General features: G+C 42.3%; 1 protein-coding gene across 1 annotated transcript in view; it reads right to left on the bottom strand.

Moving 5' to 3' along the window:
• Positions 1 to 771: 771 nt before the first annotated feature.
• cmya5 (cardiomyopathy associated 5) overlaps positions 772 to 21,798 on the bottom strand; it is an 86,771-nt gene continuing 65,744 nt past the window's right edge. The window contains exon 14 of the mRNA XM_029722365.1: positions 772 to 1,958. Within this exon, the coding sequence (XP_029578225.1) occupies positions 1,706 to 1,958 (253 nt within the window). The 3' untranslated portion in view covers positions 772 to 1,705. The remainder of the gene's footprint in view (positions 1,959 to 21,798) is intronic.

Raw genomic sequence — 21,798 nt, 5'->3', positions numbered from 1 at the left:
CAAATGGAATAGACAACAGGTGGAAATTATAGGCAATTAGCAAGACACCCCCAATAAAGGAATTGTTCTGCAGGTGGTGACCACAGACCACTTCTCAGTTCCTATGCTTCCTGGCTGATGTTTTGGTCACTTTTGAATGCTGGCGGTGCTTTCACTCTAGTGGTAGCATGAGACGGAGTCTACAACCCACACAAGTGGCTCAGGTAGTGCAGCTCATCCAGGATGGCACATCAATGCGAGCTATGGCAAGAAGCATATTTGCTATTTTGTTTGTCTCCTGTATTTTATTTTAGGGTGGGTTGGGTTAGGTCTTTGCTGCATTGTCATGTATGCTTGTTCATCCTGTTTATTAAAAAGAAATTGATACTTTCCAGCAAATATCTCCTTGAATTTGTCCAATAATATTAATCTTTAATTTTGACCTAATGTTGCTCATTCATGATATTGTTTTAGGGCCAGATTCAATCCATAACGCTGAAGTTCAGCGCTATAGTGTGATTGAAATGTAATGGTAATGTTCTCTGTTCGTGGAGATATGCACATTCATGGTAAAACGTGCATATGTCAGCTCAATTGACAATTACCTTGAAAAATCAAGCGCGCTACAGCGCTGAACTTCAGAGACACGGATTGAATTGAGTCCTTAATCTTTTAGGAAGTGATGACATTATTTGTTGTAATTGCTCCTCACATCAGTCCCAAGCTGTTGCAGTTATCAGGAGTCACCTAGGTTACAATGTGTTGTCTTTCAGTTCATAAAATTAAAGATCCTTCTAGATCACCTTAGGAGTTTATTCAGTGCTGTCTCAAATACAAAAATAACCATCTCTTCATCAGACTCTAACATGAAGACATTCAACAAAGAGAAAAAACTCAAATTCATCATCATTCAGAAATGATTCCAAACAAATACACAGAAGAGATTCAACATATCTGTTTACAAGGTTATTTATACACCAGTATTCACAACATGAAACACAAGTAGTGCTATGGCATTAAACAAAATAGTTACTAGTGTCTTTATCCACACAATCTCCAAGTAATGACCTTGCCTTGCTTTTACATGTAGCTCAGTGGGCTAACACAGTATTGAGTCACACAGATTACCTGGGTTCAATACCCTGGTAGTCGCATACAGTAATGTGCATCTCGGCAGTCTGTGCCTACTAAAGGCTCTAGGAGAGATGAGTAAGACTGCTGAGAAAAGAGAGAAGAAGATACTGGAGAAATTAAAGCACGCAAAACAATTGACAAAATATGTTAAAAAAATAGCCAAAAGATGACTTAATACTAATCTCAGAGATTAAACATTTCACCTCAACAAGAACACACTCAGTCAAATTCACAAGAGAAATAAAACAGCAATAATTGATCGATAGATATTGACTATTGCTCCGATTATGTTTTTCCTATTTATAAAATATTTTTCCTATTACCTTAAAGAATTGCACTTTCTTTCAAATCTATACTACTGAAGCAACTACAGTTCTTCCTCTCTCAGTCCTGTCTCTCTTTCATCACTGAGTCAGGGAATGTCCTGATACAGCTATAGGCACCACCCTCATCGGGGAGAGTCCAGAGAGACTGGCTATTGATTCCATTAAAACTGTAGCTATCACTGTTCTAGCTTTATAAAATGTGATTTCTATTAAATTCATGGGTACTTATGATCACATATCTTGCATAGGGAAGATGTGGTGCTTGGCTAGCTGTGCTTGGCGAAGTCGGCCACCTCCAGGGCCATGCTGACTTTCAGGCTGCCTGGCTGCTCCATGCCCAGGACAGGGTGGCATGGTTGGGTGAAGCAGTGGGCGAGGGTCCCGAGCAGCTGGCCACGCTGAGTGTCATAGAAGGACAGACGGCCATGCTTGTAGTCTAGCAGTGTGCCAATATGAGAGGGCACCTCCCCCACGAACACATCTGACTGAACACTGCCATGGAGCAGCTCAAACCGACAACTATAGAAAGACGTGAGGGAATAAGAGAGAGGGAGTGAGAAAAAAAACATTTTGGGATAATCTCACTGTCAGTTAACATTAGCCTAACGCAGGACTGTTTTAGTACCGTATCAGTAAAGGTTGCATAAAAAAAACGCAGCAACAATGGTTTTCGATGGAGGTAGTACGTAGTGGGAAGGCCTTTGTGATGCTCTGTTTTTCCATCAGAAAAGTTGCGTTTCCGTCAAACAATTGAAAACGTAGAACACCGTTTTTACCTAATCACTTCTCCTCACCACTACGCCCTCAGAGCAAGCATATCGCTGGTTCAACACGTACCTCTGTTTTTGTTTCAACGTGATTGCAATGTCAAAATGGGCTCCATTTCACCTTACAAAAACAATGTTTTAATACTGGGCGGGGCCATACTTGAACATTAGAAACAGTTTAACTTTAAAGAGCAATCAGCAGTTTAAACAATAACAATGAGTTCTCCACACCACTGTTGGGCAAATTCTAATTGGTTACCTTTATTTTACCAGGGAAGACATATTGAGACCTAGGTCTCCTTTTCAAATGTGCCCTGTACAATACAACACATTAATACACTACATACAGTACCAGTCAAAAGTTGACACACCTACTCATTCAAGGGTTTCTTTTATTTTTACTATTTTCTACACTGTGAATAATAGTGAAGACATCAAAACTATGAAATAACACAGAATCATGCAGTAACCCAAAAAGTGTTAACCAAATCAAAATATATTTTATATTTGAGATTCTTCGAAGTAGCCACCCTTTGCCTTGATGACAGCTTTGCACACTCTTGGCATTCTCTCAACCAGCTTCATGAGGTCGTCACCTGGAATGCATTTCAATGAACTGGTATGCATTGTTAAAAGTTCATTTGTGGAATTTATTTCCTTCTTAATGTGTTTGAGCCAATCAGTTGTGTTGTGACAAGGTAGGGTTGGTATACAGAAGATAGCCCTATTTGGTAAAAGACCAAGTCCTTATTATGGCAAGAACAGCTCAAATAAGCAAAGAGAAATGACAGTGCATCATTACTTTAAGACATGAAGGTCAGTCAATCTGGACATTTTCAATGAACTTTGAAGGTTTCTTCAAGTGCAGTTGAAAAAACCATCAAGCACTATTATGAAACTGGCTCTCATGAGGACCGCCACAGGAAAGGAAGACCCAGAGTTACATCTGCTGCAGAGGATAAGTTCATTAGAGTTACCAGCCTCAGAAATCAGGAATTAACCGCACCTTAGATTGCAGCCCAAATAAATGACTGATTTATTTACAATTTAAGGCACACTTACATGGCTACCAATTTAAGGCACACCAACATGGCTACCACAGCATTCTGCAGTGAAACGCAATCCCATCTGATTTGCACTTAGTGAGACTATCATTTGTTTTCAACAGGACAATGATTCAAAACACACCTCCAGGCTGTGTAAGGGCTATTTGACTAAGAAGGAGAGTGATGGAGTGATGGAGTGCTGCATCAGATGACCTGGCCTCCACAATCACCCGACCTCAACCCAATTAAGATGGTTTGGGATAAGTTGGACCGCAGAGTAAAGGAAAAGCAGCCAACAAGTGCTCAGCATATGTGGGAACACCTTCAAGACTGTTGGAAAAGCATTCCAAATGACTACCTCATGAAGCTGGTTGAGAGAATGCCAAGAGTGTGCAAAGCTGTCACCAAGGCAAAGGGTTGCTACGTTAAAGAATATCAAATAAATTTGATTTCCAATGGAAAGTATAGGGGCATATCCAAATCCAGCTCCCAGATTGCAATTCCTATGGCTTCCACTAGATGTCAACAGTCTTTGTTCAAAGTTTCAGGCTTGTTTCTTCCAAAACGACAAAGAATTATGAGTTTTAATACTGGGACTCAGAGTTGTAAATCAGTCTGTGCGCACACCTGCTAATATCGTTTTCCTACTGAACATAATATTTCATACAGAACGAAGTATAGTTTAACTACATTTTAGGGTACCTGAGGAATACATAGAAACGTATTTTTCACTTGTTTTAACAAGATTTAGCCGTAGCTTTTTGGATTATTTTCTCTGCATGTTGAACGAGTGGATTACTCAAAAATCGATGGCGCCAACTAAACTGACTTTTTGGGATATAAAGAAGGATTTTATCTAACAAAACGACACTACACGCTGTAGCTGGGACCCTTTGGATTGCAAATCAGAGGAAGATTTTCAAAAAGTCAGTATTTAACCTCTCTGGCGCATGTGGGACGAACTCGTCCCACCTACGTAACAGCCACTGAAATCCAGTGGCGCGATTTTTGAATCGTTAGAAATACTATTACTTCAATTTCTCAAACATATGACTATTTTACAGCTATTTAAAGACAAGAATCTCGTTAATCTAACCCCACTGTCCGATTTCAAAAAGGCTTTACAACGAAAGCAAAACATTAGATTATGTCAGCAGAGTGCCCAGCCAGAAATAATCAGACACCCATTTTTCAAGCTAGCATATCATGTCACATAAACCCAAACCACAGCTAAATGCAGCACTAACCTTTTATGATCTTCATCAGATGACACACCTAGGACATTGTGTTATACAATACATGCATGTCTGTTCAATCAAGTTCATATTTATATCAAAAAACAGCTTTTTACATTAGCATGTGACGTTCAGAAAAAGCATAACCCCAGCAAACTTCCGGGGAATTTACTAACAGTTTGCTAAATTACTCACGATAAACGTTCACAAAAAGCATAACAATTATTTTAAGAATTATAGATACATTACTCCTCTATGCACTCGATATGTCCGATTTTAAAATAGCTTTTCGGATGAAGCACATTTTGCAATAATCTAAGTACATAGCCCGGCATCACAGGGCTAGCTATTTAGACACCCACCCAGGTCAGCCTCCACCAAAACCACATTTCCTATAAGAAAAATGTTCTTACCTTGCTTGTTCTTCGTCAGAATACACTGCCAGGACTTCTACTTCAATAACAAATGTTGGTTTGGTCCCAAATAATCCATCGTTATATCCAAACAGCGACGTTTTGTTCGTGAGTTCTAGACACTATCAGAATGCAACATCACGGTCTCGCGCATGGCGCATTGGCGTGACAAAAAATTTCTAAATATTCCATTACCGTACTTCGAAGCATGTCAACCGCTGTTTAAAACCAATTTTTATGCCATTTATCTCGTAGAAAAGCGATAATATTCCGACCGGGAATATGCATTGAGCCTAAACAGCCGAATTAAATTTCTCCTCAGGAGCGAATCGTGCACGCGCCTCATTCAAAGGTCCTCTGATCCGCCACTTACCAAAGGCGATAATGTGTTTCAGCCTGAGGCTGCCTCGTCAACCTTCAGGTATTTCCCGGGTTCTGAGAGCCTATCGGAGCCCTGGGAATTGTCACGTTACAGCTAAGATCCTTACTTTTCAATAAACAGATGCAAGACGCACGACTCCTTGTCAGACAGGGTACTTCCTGCATGAAACCTTGTCAGGCTTTTGCCTGCCATAGGAGTTCTGTTATACTCACAGACACCATTCAAACAGTTTTAGAAAATTCAGAGTGTTTTCTATCCAAACCTGAACAATAATATGCATATTCTAGCTTCTGAGTTGGTGTAGGAGGCAGTTAAAAATGGGCACATATTTTTTCCAAAATTCTCAATACTGCCCCCTATCCCAAACAGGTTAAATCGCTATTTGTGATTTTATGACGCCTGTGCCGGAGGAAAAATATTTTTATGTTGGGCACCGTTCTCAAACAATCGCATTGCATGCTTTCGCTCTAACTGCACTGTCCGATACTGTAAATCGGACAGTGCAGTTAGAACAAGAATTTAAGCTTTTAACCGATAAGACACTAGTATGTACCTAAATGTTTAATAGCCATAATTTGTATGATTATTTATTTGAATTGTGCGCCCTCCAGTTTCCCCGGAAGTTGTCGACAGGTGCCCCGCTAGCGGGACGCCTAGCCCTAAGTCTCCTAACCTGCTATGAAGAAGTCATAGCTATAGCGAAGTGGCTTGTTTTTAGGGAATCTCATCCATGGACTTTTTGGTAAGGACCAAATCTGAACCAATCATAGGCGTTTATTTTTGGTTCAGATTTGGTCTGATCCGGACTGGCCTTCATTTGGCCCAAACATAGACATCTTTGTTTGGTTTAGATTTGGTTTGGTCTCATTCCATGCATCTCACACCCTGATCTGTTTCACTTGTCCCTCTGATTGTCTCCACCCCCTCCAGGTGTCACTTATTTTTCCCTGTGTATTTATCCCTGTGTTTCCTGTCTCTCTGTGCCAGTTTGTCTTGTATGTTTTCCAAGTCAACCAGCGTTTTTCCCGTCCAGCTGCTTTTTGCCACTCTCCTTTTTCTAGTCCCCCTGATTTTGACCCTTGCCCGTTTCCGCTCTGTACCCGCCTACCTGCCTTGACCACGAGCCTGTCTGCCACTCTGTACTTCCTGGACTCTGAACTGGTTTTGACCTTTTGCCATTCCATGACCATTCTCTTGCCTACTCCTTTTGGAATAATAAGCATTGTAAGACTCCAACCATCTGCCTCCTGTGTCTGCATCTGGGTCTCACCTTGTGTCATAATGCATTTGATCTATTCAAGAGCAAGCACACCTGATTAAATTTGTCTACTCATCCTCAAGCTCTTGAATCTCTCTGGATAAGGGCGTCTGCTAAATTACTAAAATTAAAGCTAGTTCAGCGCTACAGCAAAATTGTGAAATGCTTGTGGGTCCCCGAGGAGAGGTTTGAGAATCACTGAAGTAGATATTTAACTAGGCAAGTCAGTAAGAACAAATTCTTATTTACAATGACAACCTACTCTGGCCAAACCAGGGACGATGCTGGGCCAATTGTGCGCCGCCCTATGAGACTCACAATCAGACAGATGTGATACCGCCTGGATTTTAACCAAGTACTATAGTGACGCCTCTTGCACTGAGATGCAGTGCCTTAGTCCGCTGCGCCACTCGGGAGCGCTGTTTTAAGTGTGATTTTTGGGAACAGACTGAACATTAACATGACTGTTGATCAGTCAGTGCAAATTTTGAGTATAATGGCATGAAGAAAATTGCATTGAGGAAGGAAGGCACTGAATTAATGCATCATAGGGAAGGGCTGGAATTTGTTCTGGATGCTCAAACAGTTTTTCTGGGGGGGAGGGGTTGTGTTATTTCTTACATTATTAGCCCAGAAAGTGTTTTGCGTTATTACATATAGCTGGAAATAACTTTTGAATATCAGAGCAACGGCAATGCCGACCAGAAACACGACTTTCCCAAATTGGATCCTTTGTTTGTACCCCCCAAGGCAATTGAACTTATCCCAGAGGCTGCTCTAAGATGCAGCCGGCAGAGAAGAGTGGACTTCTAGTCTGACTCAGGAGGCATGCACACCATCCACCGCTTCTAAGTATATTACTCGCTAATGTCAGTCCCTGGTAGACAAACTCAGGGCGAGGATCTTCTTCCAGAGAGACTAACATACTGTTTCACGGAATCATGGCTCTCTCCGGATATACTGTCTCCGTCCACACAGCCAGAAGGGTTCTCAGTACATTGCGCAGATACAAATAAAGAACTCCAAGGGAAGAAGGCAGAGGTGTATGTTTCATGTTTAACTACTCATGGTGTGATTGTAGTAACGTATATAACTCATTTTCACCTGACCTAGAATACCTCGCAATCCAATGGCGATCGTATTACCACCCAAGAGAAATCTCTTCGTTATTGTCAAGGAACTACACTGGACTTTGTGCAAATTGGAAACCACATATCCTAAGGCTATATTTCTTGTAGCAGGGCACTTTAACAAAGCAAATCTGAGGACAATGCTACTGAAGTTCTATCAACACATTGCCTATAGTGCCTAAAAACTCTTGACCATTGTTACTCTCTTTTCCGGGATGGCTACAAGGCCCTCCCTTCCGGAAATCCGAGAATGACTCCATTATGCTCCTCCCTTCCTATAGGCAGGAACTCAAACAGGAAATACCCGTGCTAAGGTATATTCAACGCTGGTCTGACCAACGTTTCAAGATTGTTTTTATCCCGCGGACTGGGGTATGTTCCGAGTTGCCTCTGAGAATAACATTGAAAAATACACTGACAGGGTGATCGAGTTCATAAGGAAGTGTATAGGGGATGATGTTTCCACTAACGATTAAAACCTACCTAAACCAAACACCGTGGACAGATGGCAGCATTCATGCAAAACTGAAAGCTTGAACGATCGCATTTAACCATGTCAAGGTGACTGGGAATATGGTCCAACACACACAGCCCAGTTATGCCCTCCTTAAGGTGATCAAACAGGGAAAATATCAGAGGCTGAAGAAAATTGGCTTGGCCCCTCAGACCCACAAACTTTTACAGATACACCATTGAGAGCATCTGGTCAGGCTGTATCACCGCCGAGTAGGGCAACTGCACAGTCCGCAACGGCAGAGCTCTCCAGAGGGTGGTGCGGTCTGCCCAAAGGCATCACCAGGGGCACACTTCCTGCCCTCCTGGACACCTACAGCCCCCGATGTCACAGGAAGGCCAAAAAGATCATCAAGGACGTCAACCACCCGAGCCGCTGCCTGTTCACTATGCTATCATCCCTAAGGCCAGGTCAGTACAAGTGAATCAAAGCTCGGACCGAGAGACTGGAAAAACAACTTCTATCTCAAGGTCATCAGACTGTTAAATTGCCATCACCACCCAGTACCCTGCCCTTAGTCACTGTCCAAAGCCGACTACCACCCTGTTACTTTACCATGTAAAGCCCCCCCAGCCAAACCCTCACGATGTTGGGCCAATTGCGCGCCACCCTATGGGACTCCCGATCACAGCTGGTTGTGATACAGCCCGGGATTGAACCAGGGTCTGTAGTGACACCGATGCAATGTAGTGCCTTAGACCGCTGCGCCACTTGGGAGGCCCACAAATAACCTTATTCATTACATTTTAATTTTATATCAAAATTAGAAAAAAAACAATACATTCACTCAATAACATTCTATTTTTCAAAAACATTTATATATTGTCCCATACAATTGTACTCTATTTTTTTATTCAAAAAATTTAAATATACAGTGCTTTCGGAAAGTGTTCAGACCCCTTTTACATTTTGTTACATTACAGACTTGTTCTAAAATGGATTAAATAATTCCCCCCATCAATATACACACAGTACCCCATAATGACAAAGCAAAAACAGCTTTCTAGAAACTTCTGCAAATGTATTAAAAATAAAAAACTGAAATATCACATTTACATAAGTATTCAGACCCTTTACTCAGTACTTTGTTGAAGCAGCTTTGGCAGCGATTAAAGTATCGAGTTTTCTTAAGGAATGATGCTACAAGCTTGGCACACCTGTATTTGAGAAGTTTCTCCCATTATTTTTACCCCATTTTCGTGATATCCAATTGGTAGTTAAAGTCTTGTCCCATCGCTGCAACTCCCCTATGGACTCGGGAGAGGTGAAGGTCGAGAGTCATGGGTCCTCCGAAACACTACCCTGCCAAGCCGCACTGCTTCTTGACACACTGCTCGCATAAACCGGAAGCCAGATGCACCAATGTGTTCGGAGGAAACACCGTCCAGCTGGTGACCGAAATCAGCTTGCAGGCACCCGGCCTGCCACAAGTAGTCATTAGAGCGTGTTGGAAAAAGGAAAACCCTCCCCTAACCTGGACGATGCTGGGCCAGTTGTGCGCCGCCTCATGGGTCTCCTGGTCACGGTCGGCTGTGACACAGCCTGGGATCAAACCCGGGTCTGTAGTGATGCCTCAAGCACTGCGATGCAGTGCCTAAGACTGCTGCAACACTCGGGAGGCCCGTTTCTCCCATTCTTATCTCAGGTCTCGCCAGAGATTTTTGATCAGGTTCAAGTCTGGGCTCTGGCTGGGCCACTCAAGGACATTCGGAGACTTGTCCCAAGGCCACTGCTGCATTGTCTTGGCTGTGTGCTGAGGGTCGTTGTCCTGTAGTAAGGTGAACCTTTGCCCCAGTCTGAGGTTCTGAGCACTCTGGAGTAGGTTTTCATCAAGGATCTCTCTGTACTATACTCAGTTCATCTTACCCTCAATCCTGACAAGTCTTCTAGTCCCTGCCGCTGAAAAACATCCACACAGCATGATGCTGCCACCCCCATGCTTCACCGTAGGAATGGTGCCAGGTTTCTTCCAGACGTGACGCTTGGCATTCAGGCCAAAGAGTTCAATCTTGGTTTCATCAGACCAGAGAATCTTGTTTCTCATGGTGTGAGAGTCCTTCAGGTGACTGTTGGAAAACTCCAAGCGGGCTGTAATGTGCCTTTTACTGAGGAGGCTTCCGTCTGGCCACTGTACCATTAAGGCCTGATTGGTGGAGAGCTGCAGAGATGATTGTTCTTCTGGAAGATTCTCCCATCTCCACAGAGGAACTCAAGAGCTCTGTCAAGAGTGACCTTCTCCACCGATTGGCCAGCTCTAGGAAGAGTCTTGGTGGTTCCATTTAAAACTTCTTTCGGATTAATGCCCATTCCACGGGACAGTTGCGCTAACGTAGGCTAATGCGATTAGAATTAGGTTGTAAGTAACAAGAACATTTCCCAGGACATGGGCATATCTGATATTGGCAATCTAACTGCACTGTCCAATTTACAGTAGCTATTACAGAATACCATGCTATTGTTTGAGGAGAGTGCACAATTTTAAACATGAAAAGTTATTAATAAACAAATTAGGCACATTTGGGCAGCCTTGATACAAAATTGACCAGAAATTCAAATGGTTCATTGGATCAGTCTAAAACCTTGCCAATACACTGCTGCCATCTAGTGGCCAAAATCTAAATTGCGCATGGATGGAATAATACATTATGGCCTCTTGCATTTCAAAGATGTATCATCTTTACCAGATCTAATAGTGTTATATTCTCCTACATTCCTTTCACATTTCCACAAACTTCGAAGTGTTTCCTTTCAAATGGTACCAGGAATATGTATATCCTTGCTTCAGGGCCTGAGATACAGGCAGTTAGATTTGGGAATGTCATTTTAGGTGAAAATTGAAAAAAAGGGGCAGATCCTTTTAAGAATGATGGAGACTGCTCTGTTCTTAGGGACCTTCAATGCTGCAGACATTTTTTGGTACCCTCCCCCAGATCTGTGCCTCGACACAATCCTGTCTCGGAGCTCTACGGACAATTCCTATGGCTTGGTTTTTGCTTTGATATGTACTATCAAATGTGGGACCTTAAATAGACAGATGTGTGCCTTTCCAAATCATGTTCAATCAATTTAATTTACCACAGGTGGACTCCAATCAAGTTGTAAAGACATCTCAAGGATGATAAATGGAAACAGCATTCACCTGAGCTCAATTTCGAGTATCATAGGAGAGGGTCTGAATACTTACCTTATTTACATATTTTTATTTTTTATTTTTTAAACATTTGCACATGCAAAAAAACGTTTTGCTTCATCATTTGGGGTATTGTGTGTAGATTGATGAGGAATACAATAATGTAATACATTTTAGAATAAGGTTGTAACGTAAAAAACGGTGGAAAAATTGATGGGGTCTGAACACTTTCCGAACGCACTGTATATATATTTTTACATTTTGGTGACCCCCACTGCAGTTCCCCACTGTGGCATATCAAGATGCTGATTAAACAGCATGATCATTACACAGGTGCTCCTTGTGCCTACAAGCATCCTAAAATGTGTTGTCACACAACATTATGCCACAGAGAGCCTGCGATGGCATGCTGACTGCAGGAATGTCCACAAGAGCTGTTGGCAGAAAATGTTGTTGACTTCTTTGGGCTAGGGGGCAGTATTTTCACATCCGGATAAAAAACGTACCCGATTTAATCTGGTTACGACTCCTGCCCAGTAACTAGAATATGCATATAATTATTGGCTTTGGATAGAAAACACCCTAAAGTTTCTAAAACTGTTTGAATGGTGTCTGTGAGTATAACAGAACTCCTATGGCAGGCAAAAACCTGAGAAGATTTCATGCAGGAAGTGGCCTGTCTGACAAGGTGTTGTTGTTCTTGCTTCTGTTTATTGAAGAGTCAGGATCTTAGCTGTAACGTGACACTTCCTACGGCTCCAATAGGCTCTCAGAGCCCGGGAAAAACCTGAACGATGACGAGGCAGCCTCAGGCTGAAACACATTATCGCCTTTTCCAAGTGGCCCATCAGAGGACAATGGAATTAGGCGCGTGCCCGATTCGACCCCGTGCAGTATTTTCCTTCGGCTGTTTAGCTAATTGCAGATTCCCGGTCGGAATATTATCGTTTTTTACGAGAATAATGGCATAAAAATTGATTTTAAACAGCGGTTGACATGCTTCGAAGAACGGTAATGAAATATTTAGAAATCTTTTGTCACGAAATGCGCCGTGCGCGTGACCGTTATTTACCATTGGGATAGTGTCTAGAACGCACAAACAAAACGTCGCTGTTGGAACATAACTATGGATTATTTTGGACCAAACCTTCATTTGTTATTGAAGTAGAAGTCCTGGGAGTGCATTCTGACGAAGAACAGGAAAGGTAAGACCATTTTTCTTATAGTAAGTGATTTTGGTGAAGGCTAAACTTGCCAGGTGTCTAAATAGCTAGCCCTGTGATGCCGGGCTATCTACTCAGAATATTGCAAAATGTGCTTCATCCGAAAAGCAATTTTAAAATCGGACATATCGAGTGCATAGAGGAGTAATGTATCTATAATTCTTAAAATAATTGTTATGCTTTTTGTGAACGTTTATCGTGAGTTATTTAGTAAATTGTTAGTAAATTCCCCGGAAGTTTGCGGGGGGTATGCTACTTCTGAACGTCACATGCTAATGTAAAAAGCTGGTTTTTGATATAAATATGAACTTGATTGAACAAAACATGCATGCATTGTATAACATAATGTCCTAGGTGTGTCATCTGATGAAGATCATCAAAGGTTAGTGCTGCATTTAGCTGTCTTCTGGGTTTTTGTGACATTATATGCTAGCTTGAAAAATGGGTGTCTGATTATTTCTGGCTGGATACTCTGCTGACATAATCTAATGTTTTGCTTTCGTTGTAAAGCCTTTTTGAAATCGGACAGTGTGGTTAGATTAACGAGAGTCTTGTCTTTAAATAGCTGTAAAATAGTAATATGTTTGAGAAATTGAAGTAATAGCATTTCAAAGGTTTTGAAAATCGCGCCACAGGATTCAACTGGCTGTTACGTAGGTGGGACGAATTCGTCCCGCCGGTCCTAGAGAGGTTTTAATTTCTCTACCATAAGCCGCCTCAAACGTCATTTTAGAGAATTTGGCAGTACCAGCCTCGCAACCAAAGAACAGGACCTCCAAATCTGGCTTCTTCACCTGTGGGATCATCTGAGACCAACCAATATCAAGCAACCGGACAGCTGATTTAACTGTGGGTTTGCACAACCAAAGAATTTCTACACAAACTGTCAGAAACCATCTCAGGGAAGCTCATCCGCATGCTTGTCACAAGACTGTAGTTTGTCGTCGTAACCAACTTCTGTGGGAAAATGCTCACCTTCGATGGCGACTGGCACGCTGGAGAAGTGTGCTCTTCACGGATGAATCGCAGTTTCAACTGTACCAGGCAGATGGCAGACAGCGTGTATGGCGTCATGTGGGTGAGCGATTTGCTGATGTTAACATTGCGGACAGAGTGCCCCATGGTGGCGGTGGGGATAAGTTATTGGGAGGCATAAGTTACGGACAACGAACACAATTGCATTTTATTGATGGCAATTTGAATGCACATTGGTACCGTGACGAGATTCTGAGGCCCATTGTCGTGCCATTTATCCGCCGTCATCACCTCATGTTTCAGCTTGATAATGCAAGGTCCCATGTAGCAAGGGAAATTCCTGTAAGCTGATAATGTCCCAGTTCTTCCATAGCCTGCATACTCACTAGACATGTCACCCGTTGAACATGTTTGGTATGCTCTGGATCAACTTGTAAGACAGTGTGTTCCAGTTCCCGCTAATATCAAGCAACGTCACACAGCCAATAACTTCTTTGGGATAGGGGGCGGTATTTTGACATCCGGATGAAAAGCGTGCCCAAAGTAAACTGCCTGCTACTCAGGCCCAGAAGCTAAGATATGCATATAATTGGTAGATTTGGATAGAAAACACTCTAAAGTAGTTTCTAAAACTGTGAGTATAACAGAACTGAAATGGCAGGCGAAACCCCAAGTACATACCATTCCCCCCCCCCAAAAAAATACAAATAAATTCAGCCTACCACTGATTTCAATGGCTGGCATTTTTATTATAAGGCGAAACCATCCCAAATTGCAGTTCCTAGGGCTTCCCCTAGATGTCAACAGCTTTTAGAAAGTGTTTCAGGCTGGTTTAAAGACAAATGAGGGAGAAGTTGTAGTTTTCTAGGTGGCTCCCATTTTGGCTGTTGTGTTTCCAAGCGCATGGCCGAGAGCGCGTTCTTTTTGTATATCTCCGGTAAAGACAATAACGATACTCTGTCTTAAATTGTATTGTTTATTTGCGTATTAGGGTACCTATTGTTTGATAAACGTTGATTGACTTGTTTGGATAAGTTTATTGGTAACATTTGGGATTCATTTTGAAGGAGGGAAAACTGAGTTTTTATGGATATAAAGAAGGACTTTATCGAACAAAAAGGACCATTTGTACTGTAACTGGGACATTTTGGAGTGCCAACAGAAGATCTTCAAAAGGTAAGGCACATATTATATTGCTATTTCTGACCGTGTCGCAACTCCCTGGTTGAAAATGATTTGTTATGCATTTGTGTGCTGGACGCTGTTCTCAGATAATCACGTGGTTTGCTTTCGCCGTACAGCACTTTTGAAATCTGACACAGCGGCTGGATTAACAACAAGTTAAGCCTTATTTTGATGTATTGCACTTCTGATTTCATGAAAGTTTAATATTTATAGTAATTTATTTAATTTGAATTTGGCGCTCTGCAATTTCACCGGAAGGTGTCGAAATGGGACGGTAGCGTCCCACTGAGCTGCAAGAAGTTTTAAAGAGGAGTGGGACAACATTCCACAATCATGATAAACTCTATGCGAAGGAGATGTGTCACGCTGTATGAGGCAAATGGCTGTCACAAGAGATACTGACTGGTTTTCTGATCCACGCCCCTACCTTTTCTTTTTACTCAACTGTGGCAAACAGATGCATATGGTTGAAGTCGGAAGTTTACATACACTTAGGTTGGAGTCATTAAAACTAATTTTTCAACCACTCCATACATTTCTTGTTAACAAACTATAGTTTTGGCAAGTCAGTTAGGACATCTACTTTGTGCATGACACAAGTCATTTTTCCCAAAATTGTTTACAGATTATTTCACTGAACCACAATGTGCCTTTAAACAGCTTGGAAAATTCCAGAAAATTGTCATGGCTTTAGAAGCTTCTGATAGGCTAATTGACATAATTTCAGTCAATTGGAGGTGTACCTGTGGATGTATTTCAAGGCCTACCTTCAAACTCAGTCCCTCTTTGCTTGATATCATAGGAAAATCAAAAGTAAATCAGCCAAGACCTCAGAAAAAAAATTGGAGACCTCCACAAGTCTGGTTCATCCTTGGGAGCAATTTTCAAAACGCCCGAAGGTACCACATTCATCTGTTCAAACAATAGTACGCAAGTATAAACACCATGGGACCACACAGCCGTCATACTGCTCAGGAAGGAGATGTGTTCTGTCTCCTAGAGATGAACGTACTTTGGTGCAAAAAGTGCAAATCAATCCCAGAACAACAGCAAAGGACCTTGTGAAGATGCTGGAGGAAACTGATACAAAAGTATCTATACCCACAGTAAAACGAGTCCTATATCGACATAACCTGAAAGGCCGCTCAGCAAGGAAGAAGCCACTGCTCCAAAACCGCCATAAAAAAGCCAGACTACGGTTTGCAATTGCACATATGAACAAAGATCATACTTTTTGGAGAACTGTCCTCTGGTCTGATGAAACAAAAATAGAACTGTTTGGCCATAATTACATTTGGAGGAAAAAGGGGGAGGCTTGCAAGCAGAAAAACACCATCCCAACCGTGAATTAAGGGGGTGGCAGCATCCTGTTGTGGGGGTGCTTTGCTGCAGGAGGGACTGGTGCACTTCACAAAATAGATGGCATGGCTTAGTAAATTGGCATGGTAAGATGGCATGGTAAGGTAAATGATGTGGATATATTGAAGCAACATCTCAAGACATCAGTCAGGAAGTTAAAGCTTGGTCGCAAATGGGTCTTCCAAATGGACAATGACCCCAAGCATACTTCCAAAGTTGTGGCAAAATTGATTTTATTACATTTTTTACTTTTCACCTTTATTTGACAAGGCACGCCAGTTGAGGCTCATTTACAACTACGACCTGGCCAAGATAAAGCAAAGCAGTGTGACACAAACAGAGTTACACGTGGGATAAACAAACATAGTTAATAACACAATAGAAAAATCTATATACAGTGTGTGCAAATGTAGTAAGATTAGGGAGGTAAGGCTATAAATACGCCATAATGGTGAAATAATTATAATTTAGCAATTAAACACTGGAGTGATAGATATGCAGAAGATGAATGTGCAAGTAGAGATACTGGGGTGCAAAAGATTTAAAAATTACAACATGGGGATGAGGTAGTTGGGTGGTCTATTTACAGATGGGCTGTGTACAGGTTCAATGACCAGTAAGCTGCTCTGACAGCTGAAGCTTAAAGTTAGAGAGGGAGATAAGACTCCAGCTTCAGTGATTTATTTTGCAATTCGTTCCAGTCTTTGGCAGCAAAGAACTGGAAGGAAAGGCGGCCAAATGAGGTGTTGGCTTTGTGGGTGACCAGTGAAATATACCTGCTGGAGCGCATGCTACGGGTGGGTGCTGCTATGGTGACCAGTGAATTGAGATAAGGCGGGGCTTTACCTCGCAAAAACTTATGATGACCTGGAGCCAGTGGGTTTGGCGAATATGAAACGAGGGCCAGCCAACGAGAGCATACAGGTCGCAGTGGTGGGTAGTATATGGGGCTTTGGTGACAAAACAGATTGCACTGTGTTTGACTGCATCCAATTTCCTGAGTAGAGTGTTGGAGGCTATTTTGTAAATGACATCGCCGAAGTCAAGGATCAGTAGGATAGTCCATTTTATGAGGGTATGTTTGGCAGCATGAGTGAAGGATGCTTTGTTGCGAAATAGGAAGCCGATTCTAGATTTAATTATGGATTGGAGATGCTTAATGTCATTCTTGAAAGAGAGTTTACAGTCTAACCAGACACCTAGGTATTTGTAGTTGTCCACATAAGTCAGAACCGTCCAGAGTAGTGATGCTAGTCGGGAAGGCGGGTGTGGGCAACGATCGGTTAAAGAGCATGCATTTAGTTTTACTAGCATTTAGGAGCATTTGGAGGCCACGGAAGTAGTGTTGTATGGCATTGAAGCTCGTCTGGAGGTTTATTAGCACAGTGTCCAAAGAAGGGCCAGAGGTATACAGAATAGTGTCGTCTGCATAGAGGTGGATCAGAGAATCACCAGCAGTGAGAGCGACATCATTGATCTATACAGAGAAAAGCGTCGGCCCGAGAATTGAACCCTGTGGCACCCTCATAGACTGCCAGAGGTCCGGACAATAGACCCTCCGATTTGACACACTGAACTCTGAGAAGTAGTTGGTGAACCAGGCGAGGCAGTCATTTGAGAAACCAAGGCTATTGAGTCTGCCGATCAGAATGCGGTGATTGACAGAGTCAAAAGCCTTGGCCAGGTCGATGAAGACGGCTGCACAGCATTGTCTTTTATTGATGGCAGTTATGATATCGTTTAGGACCTTGAGCGTGGCTGAGGTGCACCCATGACCAGCTCGGAAACCAGATTGCATAGCGGAGAAGGTATGGTGGTATTAGAAATGGTCGGTGATCTGTTTGTTAACTTGGCTTTCGAAGACTTTACCAGAGTTAGGGCAAGATAGATATAGGTTTGTAACAGTTTGGGTCTACATTGTCTCCCCCTTTGAAGAGGGGGATGACCACAGCAGCTTTCCAATCTTTGGGGATCTCAGACGATTACGAAAGAGGTTGAACAGGCTAGGAAAAGAGGTTGCAACAATTGCAGCAGATCATTTTAGAAAGAGATGGTCCAGATTGTCTTGTCCAGCTGATTTGTAGGGGTCCAGATTTTGCAGCTCTTTTAGAACATCAGCTATCTGGATTTGGGTGAAGGAGAAATGGGGGAAGCTTGGGCAAGTTGCTGTGGGGGGTGCAGAGCAGTTGACCGGGGTAGGGGTAGCCAGGTGGAAAGCATAGCCAGCCGTAGAAAAATGCTTATTGAAATTCTCAATTATTGCGGATTTATTGGTGGTGATAGTGTTTCCTAGCCTCAGTTCAGTGGGCAGCTGGGAGGAGGTGCTCTTATTCTCCATGGACTTTACAGTGTCCCAGAACTTTTTGGAGTTTGTGCTACAGGATGCAAATTTCTGTTTGAAAAAGCTAGCCTTTGCTTTCCTAACTGCTTCTGTATATTGGTTCCTAACTTCCCTGAAAGTTGCATATTGCGGGGGCTATTCAATGCTAATGCAGTACGCCACAGGATGTTTTTGTGCCTGTCAAGGGCAGTCAAGTCTGGAGTGAACCAAGGGCTACATCTGTTCTTAGTTCTACATTTGTTTTGAATGGGGCATGCTTATTTAAGATGGTGAGGAAAGCACTTTTAAAGAATAACTAGGTATCCTCTACTGACGGAATGAGGTCAATATCCTTCCAGGATACCCAGGCCAGGTCGATTAGAAAGGCCTGCTCGCTGAAGTGTTTTAGGGAGCGTTTGACAGTGATGAGGGGTGGTCGTTTGACCGCGGACCCATTACGGACGCAGGCAATGATCGCTGAGATCCTGGTTGAAGACAGCAGAGGTGTATATAGAGGGCAGGTTGGTCAGGATGATATCTATGAGGGTGCCCATGTTTACGGATTTAGGTTTGTACCTGGTAGGTTCCTTGATAATTTGTGTGAGATTGAGGGCATCTAGCTAGCATCTAGCTTAGATTGTAGGACGGCTGGGGTGTTAAGCATATCCCAGCTTAGGTTACCTAACAGTATAAACTCTGAAGATAAATGGGGGGGGGCAATTAATTCACATATGGTATCCAGGGAACAGCTAGGGGCTGAGGGGGGGTCTATAACAAGTGGCAACAGTGAGACTTATTTCTGGAAAGGTGGATTTTTAAAGTAGAAGCTTAAACTGTTTGTGCACAGACCTGGATAGCATGACAGAACTCTGCAGGCTATATCTGCAGTAGATTGCAACTCCACCCCATTCGGCAGTTGTATCTTGGCGGAAAATGTTGTAGTTGGGGATGGTAATTTCAGAATTTGTGGTGGTCTTCCTAAGCCAGGATTCAAGACATGGCTAGGACATCAGGGTTGGCGGAGTGTGCTAAAGCAGTAAAGAAGAAAAAAAAAACTTAGGGAGGATGCTTCTGATGTTAACATGCATGAAACCAAGGCTTTGACGGTTACATAAGTCAACAAATGGCATTTTTTGCCTTTACCTCCCTTATCTCACATCATTTGCTCACATTGTATATAGTCTTATTTTTTTCTACTGCATCATTGATTGTATGTTGTTTTACTCCATGTGTAACTCTGTGTTTTTGTATGTTGTCGAACTGCTTTGCTTTATCTTGGCCAGGTCGCAATTGTAAATGAGAACTTGTTCTCAACTTGCCTACCTGGTTAAATAAAGGTGAAATAAAAAAAATAAAAAAATGATAGCGCCTGGGTAATAGGAGTGGAACTGGGGGCTACAGGGCCTGGGTTAACCTCCACATCACCAGAGGAACAGAGGAGGAGTAGATAAGGGTACTGCTAAAGGCTATAAGAACTAGTCGTCTAGTGCGTTGGGGACAGAGAAGGAGCAGATTTCTGGGTGTGGTAAAATAGATTCAGGGCATAATGTACAGACAAAGTGGTGATCCTAACTAACCTCATTTCTACTAGGATTAAATGTCAGGAATTGTGAAAAACTGAGTTTAAATGTATTTGGCTAAGGTGTATGTGAACTTCCGACTTCAACTGTATCTGTATTCCCAGTCATGTGAAATCCATATATTAAGGCCTAATGAATTTATTGAAATTGACTGATTTCCTTATATCAACTGTACCAGTACAATCTTTGAATGTTGAGTTTGTTTTCGTTCAGTGTATGTATGTGTAATGTCTTGTACATCTCTCGCCAATTCAACACCCCCAGGTGTGAGCGAGCTTTGAGAAAGTTCTGGAGGTGACCCACTACACCCCAGGCTACATGGAGTAAATGGAGTCTATCTTTGACCAATCACAGGAGTAGAGGAAGAGGAAAAATCCATACTGCCCTGCCCACTTCACTGTTGCTCCAAGCAGAGGAAACTGCAGTTCTGAAATACATCAAAAAGCATGAAGACTTCTGCCTGAAGCCCATACACGCCGCAGCGTACATGTTGGACCCCAAGTATGCTGGAAAGAGCATCCTATCTGGTGTAGACATCAACAAGACCTATAGTGTCATCAACACCGTATCTCGCCACCTTGGCCTGGATGAGGGCAAGGTTCTTGGCAGTCTGGCGAAGTACGCTTCCAAGCAAGGGCTTTGGGATGGAGATGCAATATGACAGGGGTGCCAACATATCTCATCAGCCACCTGGTGGAAGGGACTTTGTGGATCTGAGGCTCTTTCCCCAGTTTCCTCCATCATCCTCCAAATCCCACCAACATCAGCCGCCTCAGAGCACAACTGGTCCTTGTTTGGGAACACACACACACCAAAGCATGCAATAGGCTGAACAATACAAGGGTTGAAAAATTGGTGGCCATCCAGGCAAACTTGAGGCTTTTTGAGCATGACAACGAGCCATCCTCAACAAGGTTGGAAAGTGAAGATGAGGCCTCAGAGTCTGATGTTCTCAGAGTCTGAAGTTCAAGAGGTGGACATTGAGGAGATCCAGGGAGAAGACATGGAAGCCTGAGAGGAAGACAACCAAAGCTTTAGTCTAGAAACTATAATTTTACAGATGTATGTTGAAAATGTTTTTGGGAGATGCGATGGATCATTGGGGATAATTCAATATTCTCTTTTGTTGTTCAGTGAAATCATCCCATGTGAAGAGGCAACTCATTTAAAGTTCAATTCGTAACTAAAGTATTTTTTTTCTATTAGAAGGATTTAATAATTTTCAATGATGTCTACTTATGACAAGGTAAAAGGTGTATGTTTCTGTCTCCATATGATATTGTAAATATATACAATGCAAAATACATCTACATTTAAAATGGTATTAATATTAATTTGCATATATCCGTTAATTCCCATATTCCTGTTAATTCCCATATATTCCCACGGAAAGTTTGCACCTCTGAATATTCCCCAAAATGTGCAACCGTAGTTACAAGCTAATGTAGCAGACTGTATAACAGTAGTGTATGGTCCAACAATTTTACCATTATTAGAGACTGCTGGAGGGTAATATACTGGACCGGTCTCCTTGTTGTTCAGTGGAGTCTAATGTAGTGAAGTGTTACAAGCTAATGTAGCAGACTGTATAACAGTAGTGTATGGGCCAACAATGTGACCATTATCAGAATTTGGAAGGTAATGTACTGGACTGCCTTTTTATTCAGTGAAGTCTCATGAAACCTCTTTCAGGAGTGGGCAGCAGAAAAGTAAAGCAAAAAAAGGAAGAAATCGGTAGATGCACAGCAACGCACAATAATGTGAGCATGTCTTGATCTGTCTTTTTGACATCATGCTACAGTACAACTCCATATCAGTGATGCTAAGTTGAGTCATTCAGTA

The sequence above is a fragment of the Salmo trutta genome, chromosome 29 (assembly GCF_901001165.1).
Source record: "Salmo trutta chromosome 29, fSalTru1.1, whole genome shotgun sequence".
NCBI classification, from domain to species: domain Eukaryota; kingdom Metazoa; phylum Chordata; class Actinopteri; order Salmoniformes; family Salmonidae; genus Salmo; species Salmo trutta.
This window is presented reverse-complemented; position numbering and strand designations above follow the sequence as displayed.